At 41.2% G+C, this 24,399-nt stretch overlaps 1 protein-coding gene across 1 annotated transcript in view; it reads right to left on the bottom strand.

The window, feature by feature from the left end:
• Positions 1-23,654, bottom strand: part of snap25a (synaptosome associated protein 25a) — a 42,165-nt gene extending 18,511 nt beyond the window's left edge. Inside the window, exons 1-3 of the mRNA XM_030047036.1 lie at positions 23,483-23,654; positions 2,922-3,065; positions 35-76 (exon numbers count right to left, since the gene is read on the bottom strand). Of these exons, the coding sequence (XP_029902896.1) occupies positions 35-76; positions 2,922-2,993 (114 nt within the window). The 5' untranslated portion in view covers positions 2,994-3,065; positions 23,483-23,654. The remainder of the gene's footprint in view (positions 1-34; positions 77-2,921; positions 3,066-23,482) is intronic.
• Between the last annotated feature and the right edge of the window lie 745 nt (positions 23,655-24,399).

Here is a 24,399-nt window from a genome sequence, read left to right as displayed (position 1 = left end):
AGCCATAATTCATAGAGTTATGGGCTTCTCTTACCTCCTCAACCAGCTGCAGCATGCGACGAGTGCTCTCCAGTGACTGTGGAGAAATAAAAGACAGAGAAAGTTAACAAGTTACTCTTTTAGATTTGCCAAACAGTTACAGTCATCATAAAATTCACATTTTTACACACTTGCTATTTGGCCACCACTGTATGAAGCATAATATCTGGAACAGATCTTGTGTGAGGAGTGAGTGATATCCTGTTTGGTTATGCACATTGCTGTTACAGTGTCTGAATTCTCTGAATGAGAGGTTTATTTAAATCCCATTTTGGTGGCACTGAGGTGGCAGCGTGTCTTTCTCCAGCTTGTATAAAATCAAAGTACAACTCTAATTCATATCATCCGTTAATTGTGATTTGATTCATGCATGTTTGCAATATTGTGTTTTGGCAAGCTCTTATCACAACAAAGTGGAGCCACTTTGAACGATCGCCGGCACACACAGGGATCAATATCTCACTCACAGAGCCAGATCACTGGCACTGGCAGCACAGCGCTCTGGCTGTCAGTCAGTTATTGATACATTTACAGTATCAATCACTGACTGATTTCTGAGAAGATTTAAGCAGCTAACAATATGTTATGTAAGATTACACTATTGATCAGATGTGTACAGTACAAGATTTGGGATCCGTTTTTTTTTAAATATTATTTTTCAAAGCAAAAGCATTGCAGAACCGACTTAAACAATCATGCAACAGCCCTGCCAACAAAAATAACCACACTCTCATAATAAAAGCTCTCTTTGATCCCCCTCCTCTATCCTCCTTCTCCCCGACTGCGGGTGGTTATTCTTAGCCTGCGCTGTGTTAGTTGCATTTTCCAATTTCCCTTCTAAAAAGCGTGAGGCTGCAGAACTCGGCTCGCTGGCTGGGGCCACTCGCCACTCGGTGATATCTGGGTCCTCTTACATGAGCGCCGCTTCGCTTTGCTCAGTGTGAGCGCCGCTGATCCCCCGCAGGGGTGGAAGCAGGAGAGGGGGGAGGGGAAGGAATCGAATGAGCGAGGAAGGAGGAAGGAGACGATGAAAGGACGAGGTGAGGGAAGAGATTTGAGTGGCCAGCGTTAATACAGAGCCAGTTCAAGCCTTTCCTCTTCTCCTCATCTTGCAAAAATCTCCGTCTTAACAAGTCGTTTAGTTTCATTTCCATTTGTTTTCCTTAAAACAATTGGAAAAGTCTACCAGGAGGCTGAAATAATCCAAATTGCTTCCAATACTGGTCAACTTGTTTCCAGAATTTCCCAATCAAGTGTCAGTTAAATAATTTTCTTAATACTAGTGGGCTGATATGCCTGATTCTTTTTTTCCCACTTGTTTTAAGACAAACAGGATTTTTCAGACTTCAAATGAGACACAATTACATAAAGATTTTTTGGCAGCTCATCTCCTTTTTTCTTCTCATTCCTCACTCTTCTCATCGCTTCCTCTTCTATCCCACCTTCCTGTTAAGTGACCACATTTCCCCTCCGCTGACATTTCTGCAGTTGCCCTCCTCTGTCCTTTGATCTGTAATGGCTGTTATACAACTTGGTGCTCGCTCCACATTTTTGATCGCCCATCTAAGTCAGCACCGTGCACTGTAGAGGAAACTGTTATTCTGACGCCGCCATTTTGTGCAAGCCCCATGTTTGCATATCTGTGTGTGTGTGCGCGTGTGCGTGCATGTGTGTCTGCGTGTGTTTAATATTCTGCTCAGCTGTGCCAGTGTGAGTCATATGTGAGGCTGGAGGGGTGCGGGCTGATTTGCTGCGGGCCACAACTGAGGCTTTTTTTCCCTGTTTTTCTCTCACTCTGACTGATATGCACACACACATACGTGCGCACGCACACCTATAAACTCACTCACTCACACACACACACACACACACACACACAGAAACGTGCACATGAATACTCAAACAATTTCTCTTGTCCAGATAGAGACACTTGTGTATGCGTGAATGTTTGTGAATGCATGTGTTCATTTGCACTTGCAATCACACACACACACACACACACACACACACACACACACACACACACACACACACATTCAAAACAGTGTTATATAAAGTCAGATGCAGGTGGATTCGCTCTTCATCTGGCACACACACACACACACACACACACACACACACACACACACACACACACACTCACACATGCAGACTGCAGCTAATAGTCACATCTGGTGGCCCAAGGTAACCAACAACCTACAAGATGATGCAGCGCAAGATTCGAGAACTGCAACTGTTTTGAACTAGATCTTGAGTTGAAAAAGTTAAAGAGTAATAGAGGTAAAGTTTGCTGTCATGCGATTGCTGGAATAAAATATATTTGCAAAAACAGATATCTCCAATTGTATTCATCTCTATAATATTTACTTATTTTATTTTCAGAGTATACATTTTTTAAAAATAATTGCAGTATGCCTTAGTAGGCCAGTGCATAGGTGATATGAGCTTTTGCAGCAAAATCTTTTGTGTTGCATTTTTTTTCAAAAATGACATTTATCTGTTTTTGCAAATGACTCTTTCATATATATTTTTAAGACAGAACATAGATAGTGCACAAATGGCATAACTGTGATAAATAAACCCTACATTTTGGGCTTCTGTTGTGAGATAGTAAAGTAATGAAAGTATGAATTGGAAAATGAAGACAGCTATTTTAAGTTGCCGAGCCTTTTTGTAATAACGGTCTTCTCTCTCATATTCAAGTGTGTCTTAATGTGTGTGTGCATGTTTGCCTTAGAAAGTCCTGCAGCCTGTGTCTGTGACTATGTACATTGTGTGTATGTGTGTGTGTGTGTGTGTGTGTGTGTGCCAACATAATTGCAATACAAGAGCGTGCCATCAAAATTCATACTGCTGCGATTGAGGGAACGCGCTGTTCTCACCTCATCGGCCAGCTGGTCTGCGCGTTGCTGCATATCCGACAGCTCATTGCGCATGTCCGCGTCTTCTGCCATGGCTGCTGGATGTGGGGGGTGGAGCTGGTCTCCAACAGGGATGAGAAGATCCTAGTGGGAATCCGGGGAGGACTGAGGAAAAAAAAAACACAGAGAAAGACACACACAAAGAGAAACTTAAGGATGGCTGGCTGGATGAGGGATTGATGCTGTAGTACAGGCATAAAGACTCTCAGAGAACTGGACAGACGTGTGTAGGCTTTGGACATTTGGCGAGCCAATATTAAAAGACAGATTCACAGATGGTATAGTAAAGGTGGTAATCAAAGCCTGGCAGGAGTGAAGAGAACACCATGCGCCAACGATCACTTGCAGGATTCAAACCCACAACATCATCATGGTGCACTGCAGTCCTCTGAGCTGCAGGACCCGCTTTGTACATTTGGTGCTAGTGTAATGGAGGATTAGGAAGCACCAGCGGCAGCGTTTGTTTGTGTGTTTGTTTGGGACGGAACGCGAAAGGAGAAGGCGACTGATGTTGGCAGAAGAATGTCGGGCTCAGACGGGCCAGCGAGGATGGAGAATTTGGAGGATTAGCGACAAACAGGATGTAGATTTGATGCAGAAGGAGTGCGGACCAGCATTTTGGCCAGTCATGAAGTTATTTTCATGGGATGATTTTTTTTTAGACTCATTTAGCTCTACATGCTTTCACATGCCTCTTGCAGCAGGGTGGCCTTGTGACTGCCTCCTATCTTAAGTGTCATTTGCTGTATCCCAAACACGACCAATACATCCATCAACAGTCATGCACCCTGTTAAGATATAGTGCAGTGTGCTACCTGCTCACTCACTCGCTCTGCGTAAGAGTGTCAGCAAAACGCCTGGTGTGTAAACTATAAAACACTGCTGGGTGACAAGAAAAATGGGAGAACAAGGGGGGTGGCATGTGACAAATGAGACATTTGTAAAGCCATGGAATATTTTGTATCCTGCAGAGCCTCTGGGATCATGAGTATAAAAGCCCTGCTGTGAAAAACTAGAAATAAGTGCAGTAGCCATTTGGGAGCTGCTGTCTCCCTGGCTTGTGTTTACAGTTGCAGCCAGTATAATGGATTAGGGAGCAGCGGTGTTTGTTTGTTTGGGAGTGAATGGGAAGGGAGCAGGCGACTGATGTTTGCAGAGGAATGCCAGTCTCAGACAGACAGGGTTGACTGGGATTTCAGAGGATTAGCCACAGAGAGACATAAACTGCCTGTTAGCCCTGTGGCCATGAGTCCTCCCTCTCTGTAGATCCTGAAATACTGCCACCGCAATAGCTGGGCCTTTCTACAAGCATCGCAAACCTGTCGTGTTGATTGAGTGAGAGATAATCTACAAGACATCCTTATAAAGCACTATCCAAGCTTAATTTGACAAATACCTTAAACCCCCTTAGGAATAAAGTTTAACTGCCTGTGCTTCCCAAAGGGATGGGATGATGAATGATTAAATTGGAGTGATGTACAGTACGTAGCATCTGTCAGTGATGAAAATTAAGAAGAGTGTATCCTTGTGTCTGCAAGGTTAATTACTCAGCTGGCAAATACTCATCTAGAATGAAGGTTTAACACAACCTGCGACACGACCTGCCACCTCAGTACTGTCTTTGTTTATGTTTGTTTCATTCATGATTAACTTGTGACATTGTCATCGCTTTTAACAGGATTCAGAGTTTATTACAACTTAATTTATACAAAATGGTCTATGATATGATACCATACAAAATGATATGGCATTGTAGAAAGTGATACGATGCAATACGATGTGATTCTACTGTGGTCCAGTTGCTAAGAAATGTGTCTTACAGCTCAATTACTATATTTCCAGATGATCACAGAAAATCACAGTCATCACAAAAGATAAGGGTTACTTAAAACAAAAATGTATTGCTTGTGTAATAAAAAAGGGGGTTGGAGGGGGCACATCTAACTTAAAATACTATTTGTCATTCACAAGTTATACTCTTCAGAAATCAACGTGTACAAATGACATTTTGCAAAACAAATGATTGAAGGTATATTACCGAATGTATCTTATTAATGGCCATCCACAACATTTGCATTTTAGGAATAGTGCTTTCAGAATAATGAGGGACCCAAGGAAAGAGTGTTTTAGCTCTGCGTCCTGCTGCAGAGGCAAAACTGGGTTCGAAATGTCACTGACATGGAAATAATTACTTAAAAAATGTTCTGCTACAAACAACAGGGAAACAGCAAAAAAAAAATATTGGGTAAAATTTGGGAAAGTACGGAGTGAGATGTTCGGGAGTCTTCATCGCCCACCTGATCACGTCTCATGTTGGTGATCAGTTGATATTCTGCCTCGGAGGTTTGACTGTACCATACGTGGCAGCTTCGCCCACACGTGTCCAGAGAGATTCACGACAACTTCTGCACATGTCTCACTGCAAAATGTGCAGGATGAAGCTGTTTTCACTGCCTTGGCGACCGTGTCATGGTTTAAATCATAAATGTCTCTCTGAGTGTGCCACCTTCGGCTTCAGTGGATTCAGCCATGCTCATGTCATGGAGATCATTCAACTAAAACTAAAGCCAACAGGTGTGGAAAAACTGAAATACAAACAAAATAAGACTTTGACAGAAAACTAAAACTGAACTAAAACTATCTTGTCCACTAGTAATTCAAAAATAAAATAAAGACATGTGCTTCATTACATCAAATGTTTATTATTATCATCATTATCATTGATTTTTTTTAATGCATTTTCAAAAAGATTGCATTTTTTTTCGCCAGTTGTTTTAAGTATCTTGGCTCTTTGTTTTTCTTAAATAAATTCATTATTTACCGTTCATATGCCCAGCTGTTGCAAACATATACAAAATAAATAATCTAAGCTTCTCTTATTATACCGTTGAAAAAAATCCCCTCTACCAGAAATGCTACAAATAGAAGTGAAACTAAATTAAAACTATATTAAATCTAAAAAAAAAAAAAAAAAGTAAAACTGAAAAAATCAACCACAATTGAAAAATAAAGTAAAATACAATACAATGAAATAAGATACTATAATATATTATATTATAAAACACTGTCTCAAGTGTAGATAGCAGGATTCTAAAATATGAATCAAAGAACTTGTCTGTTCATGGGGAGCTATGAGGAATCATCTCTGTAGGACAATGGATGTGATTGATTAAGTCATGAACTGTTACACATATTCACTGACATCCTCAGAGACCCCGCTGACAGTTTGCACAGATCTGCTGCAGATATAATTTACTCCGTAATCGTGTGTTGAATTGAAAATGATTCAGTCAAACAGCATTGTAGTCGTAATTCACTTATTATTTCATCTAAATACAGTAACATCACAGCTGTCCTTTGTGTGACAGCGGCACGGTAAACAGCCATGTTGTTTATACCAGCTCTCCACAGCCCATTCTCTCTCTCTCTCTCTCTCTCTCTCTCTCTCTCTGATTTCTCTCTCTTTTTTCCTTTTCCTCTCCTGCATCGCTTCACATCAACAGCGGCCATGTTGGGTTATATAAATCTCCAAAGCGGATCGTGCGGCGCAGTGCTTAATGTTTGAATCAAGTCAGATCCAAAACGCACTTCAAAATGAGTTGCTGCAGGAAGAGAGGGCATCGGCTGGTTATATAACCAAATTCAGGCAATTAAGTTTTAATAGGCCGCGCTGACCTTTTATTTTAAATCTCATTTACATCTCTCACATTTTGTATATTAGCTGCCCTCAGGACTAGTGGCTCCTTTTAAATCCTCCACTTCTGGCCCTGGTACAAGTTCATCATTGGGTGCTCGAAAACACAGAGGCATAAAAATAAATAAATAAATAAAAGGTTGAAGGAAACAGGAGAAACAACATGATTTCATAATCAGTGCATCACTGTGTATTTTGGGGTTTGGAGTTTGTGCTTCATCAATATTTTATGATTTTGAGTCTTGGTTTATCTTGGTCAAAGTGTACACAGTGCAAGTGAGGAAATGGAAAAGTGAGGAAAATGTTGGCTGTTGTTTGTAAATAGGTACAAATGCGATGCTGTGAAACTTCTTTACTCAGATTACATAAAGGCAAGATCATTGTTTGTATTTGATATAATCAATCCAATACTCCTTGATTACTCTGTTAGATTCACATTAGTAACAGCAATGATATTACACTATAAAATGTTTACAGTAATTAGATTACATGTGTTGGATAACTCAGTGCACTAATTCATGATTTAAAAAAACTGGGATAAACAGATTAAGTGCTACAGGATTACAGTAATATGATATCAAACATGAAAAAAAAAATCTCTTTTCTGCTCTGAGCCAGTAAATTCATTCATTCAGCTTTTTTTTTTTTTTTTTATATGGGGGAAGGCACTGCTACACACTGTGGTTTATGCAGTTTTGATAATATTAAGCATGTTAGAACTATCCAAACACACAAGGAGGCCTGCAAGGCTCTGACATGTAGTCATGATCAAATGGTGAGAAATGGCGGATCATGTCTTTTATCTGTGTTCCTGTCAAGTAGTTATCAGGAAATATTCACATTTTAAGGATTAAGACCCTGGTCAGTTTACAGTGAGTCAGCAGGTTGGGAGGAATTTGGCAGGGATCATGCTTGTTTAAGGATTACATTACCTTTGAGTTGAAGAGTTGTGTCTTCAACAGGCGGGCCAGCCTACCATCCCACCTCGTGATATAAGAACAGGCTTTTGTCTGGGGATTCCCATCTAAGAAAATGTGGGCCAGAAAATCCCCCTTCTGAGAGGAATTTTACATTTTTAATTTGGCACAGAGCAGTGTGTGGCTGTCTGGAGTTGGGGCGATAAAGTTGGGGGAATGAAACCTAAAACCAGTATATCATAGCAAAAATGAATATTCCTGCACACACACACAGAAAAAAAAAAAAAAAAACTCACTATAGGTGAGTATTTTGAGTGAGAATCTCCATTTATGTTTTGTGCGTTATCTGATAGGGAGCTGTATGTCTCCCAACTCCATTTCTAGGAGCGCTTATGGTGCACACGTTTCTTATCTATCAGAAGATTTGTACCAGAATAGCCATTCTCAAAATACAATGTGTTTTTGCACAAATTAAATGATAATGACATTAATCTGTTCCCACACTGCGCTAATCTGGCAAGAAATCGTCATATCTAATCTGATTATTATTTTATTCCTGTAGCTGTAACGGATTAAGGTTTGTGTAATGACATTACTGCAATCCTGTTACGTGTAATCTGTTACTTGCCAGCTCTTTCATTGGCAGCTCCTCCAACTATTCCGACACATAATCACCTTCCCTGTGAAATCTGATTGCTTGGTTTTTGTCGCAACTGTAACCACCTTATCTTGTAATCAGACTACAGTAATCCTTTTACATGTAACCCTTTACCTTTACACACCCTGTAATGTCTTTTATATTAGTTTGGGAAATGTTACACACACTAACGGATTGCTCGATTTGTTTACACAGATTAACTCCCTTCGTTTCGGCAGACATGTGCCTGCCACACAGCTTGCTCAACGTGCCCCTGTTTCATTTGGTAACCCATCAACTGTACACACACACACCACTGACACACCAACACACTCCCAGTACACACACTCTGCCCTGTTAGTCCAAAAATGCTGAGAATACTAGGTTGCTGGGTCATTTGTGAGCTTGCAGTTTGGTAGCTACAAATTAGGAGGCGATATCAGCATTACTGCAAACTAACATGATGTCGGCATACAAGAATGAAATAAGAATGAAATGTGTTGCTAAGTAACTGTAAAATAACAAATAAAATAAAATAGCAAATAATAATCATCATCATCACGAAAAGCTGTACAGATTGGTCTTAAAGTGATGGTGAACCCAGTTTGAGACGACTGTGTTACTGCCAAACTCTGCCAAATCTGACTACAAGCAGCAGACATTAGGCATCTTAAGATCTAGTTGTCTTCTGTAAACTATCTCTTAATCCCTGCAACCATTCAAAATTCTGTCCAACACACACACACACACACACACACACGCACGCACACAGCACTGGCGCCCCCATCGTTGGCACACATTTCAAAAACCTCTCCCTTGTTCACGGATGAAGGAAAACATGAGAGGACTCAACTAACTTCTTTGTTTATCCTCTTGGTTGAATTTTAAAAGAAATCCCCAGTTACTAACACACCTAATTTGAATAATTTTATGTCTACATACACGTGGACATAAACGACACAATTATACACACAGACATGGATGAATGGACCTTGATGTGTTGCTCTGTCACAGTAACACTAAAATAATAAATAAATAAATAAATAAATATAATAAATGTCAGGCAAATGCAGGGCATTTAACACTAGAATGGCAACATACAATCAGTTTTATGACTGTTATTAATGTTAATACTGAAATATCCATGACTATTCCTAAATCCATTAGAAACCTGTGTTGGCAGAATTTCAAAATCACCCAGGGAAATATATTGTACTTCTTTCCACTGATGTACACACACATCCTCAGCTCCTGTGTTTCTATCAGTGGACTGACCTATTGACCCTGAGCTGGTGGAGAAGGCGGCAGCGAATCAGAAATTTAAAGCCAAGAGAGAAAAAAAAAGAGGTTTGCTCTAAATGAAGATATCAACCTTTAAAGAGTAAACAAATAAATAAATAATATAAAATAAAAAAATGCCACCCACTCTCCCATATTGAATGCTGGCATAGTTAACATTATGGGTTTATATTCAAGTTATGAGTCATATCTACACATTTGCTTATAAAATAGCTTTTTTTTTTTTTTTTTTTTAAGGAAATAAGCTTGAATGTTTTGCGAATACTGGCTGATAAATTTCAGGTTCAGCCTTTTTCTTTTTTCTTTTTTCCCCCATAATATTCAAGCACACACTCACACACAGTTAAAGTCACACACCATGGCTACACACACACACACACACACACACACACACAACTATACACTCAACACGCATGCCCATTGACACATACACACACACACACATACACACACACATACACATTGTATATTCTTTATGATAGCCATTTCGCCTCAAGCACCAAGGGAAATGAGTTTTGCTCACATCATGATTTAGTTTATGGGATTAGAGCACGTGTGGCTTCCAAAACAATTACCAGACTAACACCGTTCATCGATGGAGCTAAAATTCAGTGAAATGCATCCAACACCTGCATTTCTACACTATGCTGTTACAACAACTTTGTCAAAATAACAATCAACTTGGTATGACTCATCTATCCATCCATCCATCCATCTATCCACCCCCCTGTTTACTACCTCCAAAGCAATGCAACGGCACAATAACCATGGGAACACTAATAAAAAAATATGAAGATGCCCTTATTTCCATTCCCCACGCATTCTCCCGGAGAACAGCGCACTTGGAGGAGGTTCACCAGCCCCCACCAGCTCCTCTACCATGTCACTTTCGCATTTATTTTTCTCCTCTCTATCTCTTTCTCTTTCAGGCCTTCCTCCTGATCCTGTTTCATCCTTGTATAAATCTGACGATGTCTACTGAAATCAGAAAACTATCCCAACAATAAACAACAATAAACCAAAAAAACTGTACTAGTATCCATCATGTGCAGCCTTCTCTTTATCATGTGTCCATGCAGCAGCTCTGCACCTCACTCATGTTTTAAATGTATTTTTTGTCCATCCCTTATCTGTTGTAGAATATTATTCAGGCTTATATAATCCTTTGCTTTTTAAAAAAAAAAATCACTGCAACATTTGGGCTGCACCTGTAACTTTAACACGACTGTTGCTACATGGAGGCCGTTTGTACACCTGACACTGCTGAACATTTACTGGTGAGAAAAAAGCAATCTTTATGTGGGCTTTAACACTGACATATTAATACTACAGTAGATACAAAACTGCCATCAGGGCAAGATGAATCACTGCTGTAGCTTCCAGCCACATAGACAATAGATCTTTGTTTTGTTGTTTGTTGCATGCACATCAAGCCAGCCAGTGTGTGTGTTTGTATCTGTAGTTGTATCCATCTCTTTTTTTTCTGTGTGTGTGTGTGTGTGTGTGTGTGTGCTGGCTGCCATTTTGTTTGCTTTCCAATTTCAGCCTCAGACACTTCGGTTTTGTCCTTGCATCCCACACATTGCTCTTCATTTTCTATAAGGACAGAGGTTTTTGATGGATGGCGTAGTTGAACTGTTTTGCTTTATGGTCAATTCAGTTCCGAATTAAAACCGAGTTTTAATACATCTATCAGTCTGACAGAGATGAAATATTGTCATTATTAATATGTTGGCAAGTCTGCTCTGCTGACCATCTTCTGATCATATGATCATATTGTTGCAATCATTGTTTTTTTTTTTTTCCTGCAGTTACAGTACATACACTTCCTCTTAACAGACCTCAGACAGGAGGATACAGTCACATTCAGAGCCGTTTTCCTTTTTGAACAAACATTGCCTTTCGTAAATCCATTTAAAGGTCATCTCAAACAACTGCAGTTTTAAAGTAGCCATCTGGCCAAAACTAGCACATTAACAGCAATGTCGGTAGATTTATTTGAATTGTCCATATGAAAAATAAATCTAGTTAAATTATATGACGTATATCATAAAGCTTATTAGAATTCCTCGCTTGTCGTGGCTGTTATCGCTCCTTACAGATGACTGTAGTGACAAAATGCACTCAGCTGGAATGCATGGCATGGCATTCCTATTAAAATGGTTATACTCGAATATTAATCTGGCTCAAACAGTTAAAACGGAAGCCATTAAAAAATATAAAATGATGACAATGCACAACGATACTTGTTTTCCTTGTAATATTTCCAGGGCAGCCATTTTAGGTGCTCGGAAGAACCACAACAAAGCGCACGCTCCGTCCACGCTTCAGTGAAAGTTGTTTTGTTTGGATGTTTCAAAAGACGGCTATCGTTTCACTTGCATGACACCACCCTCCCCCCACAGCAACCGCAGCGAGACTAGCTAATAACAACAATGATGCAACATTACACAACAAGCCAAAGTGTCACTACAGCTCCGGCTCTCTGTCTCCACGCAGAGGACCTAGCATTAAGTGCTGAAGCAGCATCCCAGTGGCCCACTCCTGAAAGAATGTCATGCATTATTGACCTGGAAAAGTCAAAGACCCCATCACTTATTCATTTGGCCTCACTGTAACCACCCACGTCTGAGAAACACATGGCCAAATAGTAGAAGCCGGCGGATCATAACAGTGCAAGCTATCTACTTCAGTGAGGGTATAACACTTCAAAAGCTGCCCTGTTACGGCCTCGCTGGGATGCTGAACCTGGACCTTTGTGTGGGCGACCTTTTCATGCCTTTCTTCTCCGCTGTGGCTGTGACACATGGGTTTGTCAAGCAGCCAAATCCTGATTTGACGAGGAAGGGAAGGGAACAGCATTATCACTTGCTCTCCTCTTATACTGATACTACAATTATTTCAGGAGAATATTGAGAACAAAAACAGCGCTTACACAGTATTTATCCTTTGCACTCGCCATATGATATCACATACTATCTGCAGATACAAAACAACATCGACTTTGCATGAAAAAATAAAATCTGTCATGCAATCTTTATCCTTGAGTTATAGTAAACAAGAGCGGACTGGGTGCTACGTTGTCATAACAGTATGCATTATCAAAACTTACACCCCTGGAATTATGCAAAATATATTAGACATTCGCTGCCACAGGCTAAGCAATATTATCTGTCCTTGCTGTTAGCTTGCCTGTGGCATTACAACACCATGTTTTTACCGCCATACTCATACATCTCTTCAAAATTGTGATTTCTCATTCTGTTCAACCCTACGGCTGTCAGAAATGTCTGTATTGCCACACAGCATCTGGGCCAAACAACCGCTTACAATACTTTACAAGGCAGTGCCAACGTAATGTCTTATATTTTCACGGTGTCTTATGAAGGTGGTGCTTGACTTATGGCTAACAGAAGAATTAAAACTCTGATGCTAGCAGAGATTAAAAAAAAAAACAACAGTAAGACATGCAGCAACTATAGCGACTGGATGAAAGTGAAGTGATAAAACAAGCAGTTCAGAGGGGCAAAACTGGCATTCATACACAGGGATATTGTTGGGCAAGTGCAGCAAAAAGAAAGAAGTACTTTGGCAAGAGGCGCCAAAGCAATTTCTCTGGCTAGGCAGGGACAATGAATTAAGTGTGGAAATGTAGTGAGCAAGAGGCTTAGCTAGAAAGAACATGGCATCTGGGAATATATATATTATTGAAGCAACCTATATTGTTCCATGATCACAGTAAAACCTCGAGAAGTGGATATACCCACATATCCTCAAACATAGAAAGCTTCAGAAACCTACAAGATATAGGTAAATATAGCTTTTAAGTCATATCAAGTGATAACTGCTGAAATTTTGGCCTATAAATGTACATAACCCCATTTTCTATTTTTCCATCTTTTTTTTTTATATTGTATTTTCTTGCTATTTTGCTCCTGTAGTGAATATATTCATCCACAGGCCTTTTTAAAGGGTCATCTGTTCCTTAAAAATAGAGGATTAGCTGTTATCTACTCTTGCCATATGATCAAGTTAGACATGCATGGTAGAGATATAGAATGGAAATAAATTGTTTAATGAGAGACATACATCAAATTGTGTGTGTGTGTGTGTGTGTGTGTGTGTGTGTGTGTGTATACCACAGCATTTCTGCTTATTTGATAGTGACAGTAGAGAGAGACAAAAGCAGTGGAAAGAAAGGGGATCTGGGCCAGATTCAAACTCAGATCATTGCGGTAAGGACTTAGCCTTAATACGTGCTCTACGAGGTGACTGGGGCCCCCCTCAGATTGTCTTTGTTTTACATAAAGGATAACTTTATACAATGAGCAGTCAAGGCCCAACACCATTGCTAGAACGACAGGAAAAAATGTGGAAGTTTGGATTTATAGCCACTTATGTCCACTGCCGGTTTGCTCAAGGAGTTTGAGGGTCATGATCAAGCCTTTGGTCAGGCCATTGAGGCATCTTCTAAAATATCAAAAAAGAGGAGTCAATGGCTCTAGCAGTGGAGAATGTACGGATTAAAAGGATTCAAAGTAAAGAAGTCTGTCTCATGGCTAAGTGGAGTTTATGTATCTCATGACAGCAGGAGAATTTTAGCAAAAGAGGGCCATCCTGGTATATGATTGCTTTTACATGGCTGACTGTTTGTGGCTCCAGTGTGGTTTTGTGCTGCTCCAGGCCAGTGGGTCTGCCATTTCTTTATCTGATGCCCGTTGGTACACTGTGGTTTCTCTTCTGTCAAAGGAACTGTTTCAAACCAGGGCTGCGGTCCTCTTACAATGCAATGCACACCTCTGAGTAAATGTTTGAAGCCATCAGGGCCAGCAGGGGTTGGAAATACTGGAAACTGACTGAGGTGTTATGGGTTAGGTGTAAGCCAAAGTAATGAAATGAAAATGAAGAGTGTTATGTCCATGAGTATATGTGTGTGATCAGTTCTGTAAGTGATTATGGTTCTGGGAAGCTAGATATTACTATTCAGCACCACCTTGAGGTGTCATGGGCCAAATTCAAACATCAGTGATCGGAGGTACCTACTTGATATTCCAAACAGACTCCTATATCATGCATCCTATCCTTCCTATAAGATCAAAGCTCTGACTTTGATTTCATAGGGAAGCTTCAGAGGTGACCATATCTTATTCTGCATCATGATTCATATTCAGGGTTCCTACACATTTTCCATTTCAGTATTCCAGACTTAATACTCCAACTGTTACATGTTAGACTCTGTATTCATTCAGTTAATTCAGTGTGGAGGTTGACTTGTGGTCAGTGGGTTAAGATAGGTCATAAGCTGAGCAAAAAACAATGAGACACCCGGTGCTGACGATGCTTTCACAAGATCACGGTGCTTTTTCCCTTCCATATGACCAGCGACGGCTGCCTCACTGATGTTGGAGATGTCAAATGATTTACTCTTGTCTCCCTATTCTAGGGTCCTTTACCAACATTTTTTATATTTTGGACATGTCAGCCATTTCTCAGAAAATGTGCATTTTCTCATCTTGTGATCTCCCTTGGATGGGATGGTGTTTGAATTCCTCTGCCTCACCGACTCTTTTTTTCTTGCTTTGCCAGCTGTTAAAACCTGGCCATACAATTGATTGATTGCCATGCAGCACCTATGTGAAAACAATGTCTTTCCTCATCATGTAATTTATGATCCTTTGCAGATGGCGCTTGCCGCTGTATGTGCTAACAGAAGACCAGATAGACTGTGGGTGAGGATAAGGGCAAGCCTGGTGATTTAAGGCTGACCTCCCACCCCCCACCGGTGTTGAGCCAACTCCTTATCAGCTTCCTGCTCCTTGCAAACAACTGGAGTATGGAGCAGCGGGACCCAGAGATGGATGGAAATGGGCAACCAAAAGATCGTGAATCTCTCAAAGGAGACTGGTGAGTGCTGCACATATGGGACTTGGAGTTAAATTCCATTTTTTCAAGGTCACATTTTTCTAATCCTTATTAGGAAGAGGGGAACAACAAAGAAGATACAGGAAAAACCATAAAGAATACCCCCTTAACTTTGAAACTATTGCTTTGATAACGCTATTATTCGGTATTCAAAGCATACCAAGCCAAACATGAGCACTGCCAATGCCCCTCAACCTCGTTCACCGTCCCCTCGGTGGTCTCCCGGAGATAAAGGTGTTCGGGCTGGCTCACTCGCCCAACCTATTAGGTGCACCTGGGCAGCCACCGTGGTTGCTAGAGGGCCATGGTGATACGACATCTGACAAGCAAAACATGACAGAGAGGAGGGGCGCCCTGGGGTTATCGTTAGCTGTGGCAAGATGGGGGTGGTTAAGGGGGTTGGGGGGATTTGGAGAGGGTTTGCAGAAGAGCACATGGCCAGCAATCAACCTAACGATTACTGTAGAGGACTCTGCAGCCTGTTTTGAATTAGAAGCACAACCTCTCCTGTTTTACGACGTAATAAAAGTCAGGGCTGAGATGTGAAGGCTCTTCGGGTGGGAAAAAAAATGCAGCAGATGTCCTTTTTATATCTGTAAGTTTGATGGAATCCCAGGCAAGAAACTTTCGAGGGAAGCTGAGAGCACATAGGTACAATTTCTGGTGTTTTAGTACTGCTCTGGTAATAGGCCATCAAACTGTAATGCCTAAATCAATACTGATGCCTTTGACGGTCCCTTTGGTCATTGGCTTTTTGGCGCGACGCATGTTTGTATGATACGGGATTACGACACCTCATTACATTGCTTTTACTCAAGAACGCGGTCGCATTTGGAGACTCCAAGAAGGAATTCCATTAAGTGAGCAAGATCCCCTGTGGTTTATTTCACAGTCCATCAGGATGCCTTCAATGCTTTAAAGGGTGTCTCACTTTCTGCCGCGTTCATGAATGTGGGCCTCACCAGCCGGGCCACTGCAGTGTCATATTAGAGCCTGTTAAATATTTGATAAGTCATAAAAACAAAGATATTAAAAAGCAATTAGGTGGACCCACGGGCTGAGAAATACCTTCTGCATCCACTCATCATAAAAAATATCAAATTCCCCACCTGAGGCCTTCCATAGCTGTCTGAACTGAATATCTGATTTGTGTAATTAACATATCATGTATATGCAGTAAAAGTAAATAGTGTTCTCTATGGAAATGCATTTCAGTATGCAACACATTTCAGGACAGGACTGCAGTTTTCTACGCACCAGAACCTGTGAGGCAAAATTAATTTTAATTATTACTGTAAGGCAAATTTCAGCAATATTTGACAATAAAGAACTGGTTTCACATTTAGGACTTGTACCCAGTCTATAGCGCAGTAAATAAAGCTTGTTACCTACACTTGTTCATAAATGACTGTATGCTGCCATGTAGCTTTATCTGAACCAACATCCCTGTCATTATTGTGTTATTCGCTGGCTTTATACAAGAACACAGTCAACAATGAGAGGCTTGAAAAAGCTAAAGAGGAGCAAACTCTTTCAATTTTAAATATCTACATTCTACAGTTAACAGCTGTTGTTGATCAGTCTAATAGGATCAATAATACTGACACTTGACTTGAGGCATTGCTTATGAGGCATGTTAATGTATTATGAACACATAATCACAATTAGAACATGGTGTAATTAGCTGTAAACACACAATATGGTAAACCTATAGGGGCTTAATACCCTTTGTAGCAACTGTATAGCTAGTAAAATTCATTAGATAGATGTGTAGCATATCATAATGTAAGCTATATTGTTTTATTTTGCAAGAACATTTCACATTTAAATGCAGTAAAAGCACATATGTACTTAAAGTGTACTTGAAATGCATTCATGACACACTGCACTTTGCTTGATACAGAAATGCCTGCTATCCTGTAGGTACCTCGCCGTTAGAGCTTTATGTAAAAGCACTGCAGAGGGTAACCTGCACTGACAATCCTGGCCGGCTGCACTGCAGCAACATAAATTACCCAGCCGGACTGACAGAGGTAGAGCAACAGCATCACCAAAAAAGAAAAGAAAAAATAATAAACACCGTTCATCTATAGTACAACGCTCCATTGATCCTTTCATGAAAACCCTCTCTGCTCTGTATACAGTGTCATGATCGCAGAGTGATATGTCCTCAGTCTTATTGTCTGTGCACCTGAACACACAATGTCATGTAATCTAGAGAGCAGCGGACATATTCATGTTGACCCGAGCAGATTAATTGGTGACTTTATGCTTCACTGGGGCGGGATAAGTTGTCTATACATGCGTTTATCATGGCAGTGAACGCTTCAGTCATGTAGGGAAGGCCAACAATTCAGCACTGTAAAAACTCCATTTTTATGATGAAATCAATGTTTGCAAATGCAGCTGAATGTGAAACTGTAGCGGTCTGTATCATATCCCTCACACACACACACACACACACACACACACGCACACACACACTCACTCACTCACAAGCAGACAAAGATTGTGTTCCAAAACAATATCAGATTGTTTTGTAAGGATTAAAATTGACACTGATAGTTTATTCAGGACACGGGATACTTCATGAAATTTTCAGTGAGGCCTTGTCCATCATCTGGACCTTGACTGGCCCTCTGAATAGAAGCCACAGTATGCATTTGTTATGTGTTATGTTTGCAGCAGCACATTGATGACATTCATATCACTTTGTTGCATGCAGTTTTCCATCTTATCATTATTTCTACAAATAATTCAAACTGGCTATCTTCCAGGTAATTTCTCTTGGTCATATTCTCACTCTCACCATCTTTTTTCATTTCCCTCTCTACCTTTCTTTCTCATCACTTTCGTTTTCTGTATTCCTAAACGCCTTTCATTAATCAAAAGGATGGCGATCTCGCCCCTGTGTGAGAGAGGACAGATGGCAGAAGGCTGACAGTGCCTGGCGGCAGAGTGGATGGACCTCAAAGATGGATCTGTCTTATAAATGCAGGTTCAAATGTTTCAGCTGCTGGAGGAGTTTTTGAATTTCCTCTCCAGAATGGCATCAAAAGTGGGAACATCACTTGGAGGATAATATTAACACCCTCTAAAGCACACTCTAAAGCTGTCGTATGGCTTGCAAGATAAGGCAACATTAAAGTAAGATAAACAAGACCAAATTTAGAAAAGTCAAGCTGTTCTCATGTCTTGTTTTTAAAGCATTTAAAATGTAATCTTGACTATTATTGTCCATAGTTGGTCTATATCCCCAATAACAACTATTTCACTATTCAACATAAAGCAATGGGATGGGGATATCAACCTGGCTAGATTTACAAAAAAAATTTCATATGGATAGCTTTCCAAATACTGAAAAGACTAGTATTTCTGAAAGAAGTAAAACTAGTTGTGGCATGTGACCTCAAGCCCAAAGTGCCAAACACATAACAGAAAAACACTGGTGCTTTGTCATAATGAGAGGAAACATAGTTACTTTTTAAATCATATAAATCTGCAGTCCACTTGTACAGTGTGGTTCAGTGTGAGAGGCAATGCGCCAACGTGCCCTCCCTCTCTGCACCACCACAGCTACAAGGCCTCGGGAGCGGCCATTTTGTTTCTCTGTGTTTTTGTTTACATGCAGAGTGTCTCAGAGAAAGTGATCGCTTTCCCCATGGGGGCTGACTGGACACAAAAAAACACACCCTGCTTCACCCTGACTTGCTGTTTTCGCTGACACTGAGCTATTGCTCCTGTGAAGAAACTCCGCTGAGGGCAGAAAACAACACCAAAATGAAACTGGTGCGCCTCAACCACAAAGCTCTCAGGCCACTCACACGCACTGACAAGTACACAAATTTAATATTGCTAGCATGGCATCTTCAAAATAAAGGGTCCTTGCTTTTATCTTTCACTAAAGCAGGCATCTGAATCTTTAAAAATAAATCCTATGCCACGACAATGATAATGCAATCGAGCTTTTACTTTGTTAAGCTGATTCCCTTGTCTATTTTGTATGATCTTTGTTTGCTTATCTCTTCTCTTCTTTTTAGCTAATGCCCTTTGTAGTCACACAGCTGCTGTAAAAGCACTTTAAACAGAAATAAACCTGAAAACTATCTTTTCCAAGCCTAGAGCAGCGTAGGTCACACAGGACGCTTTTCACACGGAAAATAAAGACGCTGAACACTGACGAATAACCCCATTATGATATCTCCAAGAACCAGACATAATCCCTTGTCGTAATCCCAGACAGAATAACCATGTCTCCCCTGCCTCTGGACCACGAACCCAGAATAGCTCTCACTGCTGGAAGAGGAGGAGAGAGAGGGGCGAGCGAGAACAGCACAGTTCACCCGCACCAAATTTCATTAGGGACATGCCATCTCGGACTCGGCCCTGCCATCCTCCTAATGCGACAGCAGCAGAACAAGCTCTGCTGAAGCCATGAGGCCAATTTTGTTTGTCATGCAGGCAAAAAGTGCACCACAGTGATGTGGCAGTTATGTACTTCTGTAGAATATAAGACAGGCAGACAGAAAGACATTTAGCTGACAGGCTTGTCCAGAGTGCCTTACAAGGGACAGAGCAGGTTGGGGTCCAGTGTCTTGCTCAAGGGCACTTTGACAGGGCACTTTGCAGGGAATGAACCCCCTCCTTTTTGATGTAACAGAGTCTCGCTGCTGCTAGGCCACCCTGCCGCTGCAGAAAAAGATATGTTTTTCACCTCCAGCTCTGGACTCACCACATTGTTAACATTTAATTTGCCTTTTGTGATTCTGAGTCTGACCTCAAGGTACACTACAAAGTAGGATGGCTACTATTTAAAAAAAAAAAAAAAAAAAAAAAAAAAAAGCAACACTCTTCCTTAGCAAATGACTGCTAGAATCTATTATGGAATAACATATTTGCTTTATACAAAATGTGAAGACATAAAAGTTATAACTAATCATACAAGTTTAAACTAGAGGAAAGCTGAGCGTTATAGTGTGAGAATTAACAGCTATTTTGGCCTGGATGGGATTGTCTAATTCAGTTATCTGTATCTGCATTTCAATCAAGACAAATGTGAGAACGTCATGTATAAATGAGGTTTTTAAATGAGATTTGTACAGCTGGATATGCATGAGCATGATGAGTGGTTAGTTTGTGCCTGTTTAGGACCTTTCAAAAAAGTAGGCCCTCTGAGATTGTATTGGTATATTGGTTTAGGCACAGTGTTTTTTCATTAAACCATAAATATACGTTCTAGGTAATCTGAATGCTTGTTTTTTATATTCACAATTTGACTTTTATCTTTTAGTGATGTAAGCTGGGAAGACAAGTCCAAACCAAAAATGGAAGAGGTCCAGCTTGCTAGAGGAAAAACAAGTGAGCCCTGTACTTGCACCAAAGCACGCATTGCGCAGCTAGCCAGCCAGGCAGCTGAGCCTTCAAACCCACTGATCTTCAAGCCTTTAGCTTCATTTCGGCACAGTACAACAGGCAGGCATCAAACCGCGCCAGTAAGATGAGCGACGGCCACGCTGTCTCTGGGAAACAATCAGCGGATGGTGATGGTATCATGAGTCACCATTTATCCAGAGAAAAAGCCCCTTCACAGTGTGTGCAGGAGGCCTGACACCCGCCCCCCTCGCTCTCTGTTTCTCTGTGTGGATGTCCCTCTCTCTCCCTCTCTGCAGTCCAAACAGTGGCAGCCGCATAAAGGCGATATGATGTCGTGGTCATGACAGCTTGAGTATCCCGGGGTCTTTACTGTGCTCTCCATATAGACTATAGTCCACCTCTGTCCTGACCATACAGCTGACAGTGTCTGTGGCCTTTGTCCTTTAGATATGAGCTGATATTTCTCTGCTACTACCCATTCATAAAAGAACTGTAGTAACCCCTCAATTAATTTTAGATGAGTACTATGCAAAATTTCAAAGCAATTGAATATTATGATGATGTTAAGGTCACTGCAAAACACCACAGATTTATAAGGCCCTATGGGACTATGAAGTGATCTTCTGCTAATGTCTCCATTAAGTTATGGCGCAGAATGCAAAATGCACTGATCTGAAGTCATGCCAGTCCCCATCAGAGAGATAGTATCTGAAAATGACAGCTTCCCTACCACGGGTATTATCATTTTACAAGATTTTCAGGTGCGCAAGAGATCAATGTGACCTAAATAGCTGGTCTGCAGCGACGTCAAACGTCAGGATCAACAACAATCACGTCGTCCTTCCCTGTGTCTCGGGCTATTTCTGCATTCAGGACCACGAGGCTGGAACGCCACAGCAGCCACTGTGCATCGTGCGTGACAGACAGGCCTGATGGCGTTTCATTCAAAGGCATCAATTCACTAAATCCTGAGCCAAAAAGTCATTGCATCTGCAATAATTTAGCAACAAAACCTTCAAGTCTACTGAATTTGTGGGGAGCAGATGGAGCAATTTGTGATCACTGACAGAATTTTATCATTTTTTGTAAATTCTAAATCAACAAAATGCATTGCACAGATGCACACAGCTTAATAAAAACATTGATCCTGGCTGCGGCTGAATGGCTTATAAAAATTTGGCTTCCAAATCCATTCCAGTCCCTTATTTGATATTTGCTCTCCGGATCAGATCATATTTGTATTCACTCTATGGCGTAGGGAACGGGGCGCCATATACCTTGCCATACCCAGATGCACCTTGAAGCATTGCCTCAAGTCAATTTGCTTCTGCACCAGGCAGTGATCATCAGGCTGAGGCTTTAGCACGCAGTCCGTGTGCGCCATGCGTGATAGACAGTTTTGGCTGCTGAGATGCGGGGCTCATCGACAGGGAGGTGAGTCGCCACGGAGACGGCTGGGATGGATGGGATGGTGAGGAGGGGGGGAGAGGGGGAGGTGGGGTGTCGTAGTGCGGGTTTCACCGCGGTCCTCCCCCGCTTTTTCTCCACTCAAACCCCCGCCCGTCGTCTAAACCACAGCCGACCATCTCCGCCACTGCCTCGTCACGTAAATATGGCAAATGATGCCGCCGCTTATGATACAAAGCCACTGCGTAAAATAAATAAACGGAGCGACGAGTCAACATGGACTTGGATCATGCCTCCCCTCCTTGTTTATATAGGCTACCCTCCTCCAGCCTCCTTCACCATGGCGCAGTTTACTATTACATGATATTCCCTCAATCAGTCGCAAAGCCCATGCACCGCAGTCTCAGCTGGGGGATGTCTCCGACCCCATCCCAAATCAGCATGGGGCTTGTTTTCATGTAAATCTACTGTGTTGAATGTTTTTTTTTTTTTTTTTTTTTCTTTCTGGCGGACACGAGTGCAGTAGATCGAGTCATGATTCACCATTTTACTGCGACATCACCAGTACGTACTGACTATCAGCACCGAGGCAGCAGATGAGCCTCTATCGATCATTTAAAAAAAAAACAAATCGCCACCAAATATTTGCCCAAAATAGCCTAAATGTTCCGCAAATAACCCCCTAACCCCTCCCCCTTCAGAGACCCTTTACAATGCGGTTTTTGAACACAGAATCGACTCCATCAGTTTCACCGATGTGTTTTTTCCCGAGGTAATGTTTTACATCTGGAAGGTTAAAAAAAAGCTTCGATGGTCTGGCGCTGTCCAAGGTGCTGAAACGCAGAAAACGCCCACACCTAATATACGCATTATAGCACACCGCATACATCCTCTCAGCAATCCACTGCGCGTTTGAGATTTATCACTCAGGGGGTCACGTATTGCTCTTTCTCCGCTCCTTCCATCCTTCTTTGCCTCCTTCATCCCTTGCCTCCTTCCCCCTTTCTTTACCCCCCATCTTTCCATCAACAGCACTTTAAAGCATCCATTTCATTTCCAGCTGTAATGAAATTTAACTAAAAAGCGAGTCGTAGGCAGCAGCATCAACATCACCATCATAGCGGCTGGCAGATAGGAATAAAAACACAGAATACGGACTTCCACTGCTAACAGTTCACAAATAAAAACACACATTTGCTTCATTACCTTAAAAAATAAATGCAGTTATCAAATATAAATGGTGAAAACCGGACAGAAAATGTTTCTCTCTTACCTGTGCCCGTTGTCGGTGCCCCGCAGTCAGTAATAGGGAGGAAATGTCTGCGTATTTCAACAACTAACCGATATCAGCCTCTCTCAGTATATGACTGGGTTGCTGCAAAGGCACTGTGCGTTGGCTGATTCCTCCTCGGTTCCTCTTCAATGGGGGGAAAGCAGTGCAGCTCTCGTCAAAGATGGCGGACGCTTTTGACGTCAGCAACAGCTTTTAATAGATATCTGTCAAAAAAGGAGAGAGAGGGAAAGAAGGGAAGGAGAGAGAGAGAGTGTGTGTGAATGAGAAAGAGAGACTTTTGCAAGTCTTTGCAATAATGGGCGGCTGTGGATACACGGGTAACAGCTCACTGCAACCACTGAATATTTAGAAAATGGAAAATGATTCTTTTTCTCACTGCAGGCCTGCCAGATATAGATAGGATATGAATTATTTATAATTATATACACTTGTTCATTTATTAACACAGGCCTAGTGGTTTATCCATGACTATGCTGCTTTGAGGCATCTAGGTATGTAAACAAAATCCCTTTAAATGTTACGTTACGGTTCCCCCTTTTTCCCCCTTACCCGACAATTCTCACAGAATATTTAATCTATTAGACCTATTGGATGGTGGTGCCAAAAGAGAGAGGGAAAAAATCCAGCTTGTATGCATACATTGGCAATCATTGTGGAAAAAAGTCCTTATAACCTTGATGGCATTATTCACAGTGTTTAAGGGTACATCAGTGATGCTGCCAGTATTTAGCTGCTCCTAATGCTGAGCTGAATCATCATCAGCATCACAGAAAAAAAAAAAAAAAAAAAAAAAACATACTCTCAGGTATTTCTGCTACAGCAAAAAAAACAAAACAAAAACAAATAAACAAATAAACAAAAAAAACTCCTTTGTAAACATGTCAAGTGCTGTAAAT

The sequence above is a fragment of the Myripristis murdjan genome, chromosome 24, assembly GCF_902150065.1.
Source record: "Myripristis murdjan chromosome 24, fMyrMur1.1, whole genome shotgun sequence".
NCBI lineage: Eukaryota > Metazoa > Chordata > Actinopteri > Holocentriformes > Holocentridae > Myripristis > Myripristis murdjan.
This window is presented reverse-complemented; position numbering and strand designations above follow the sequence as displayed.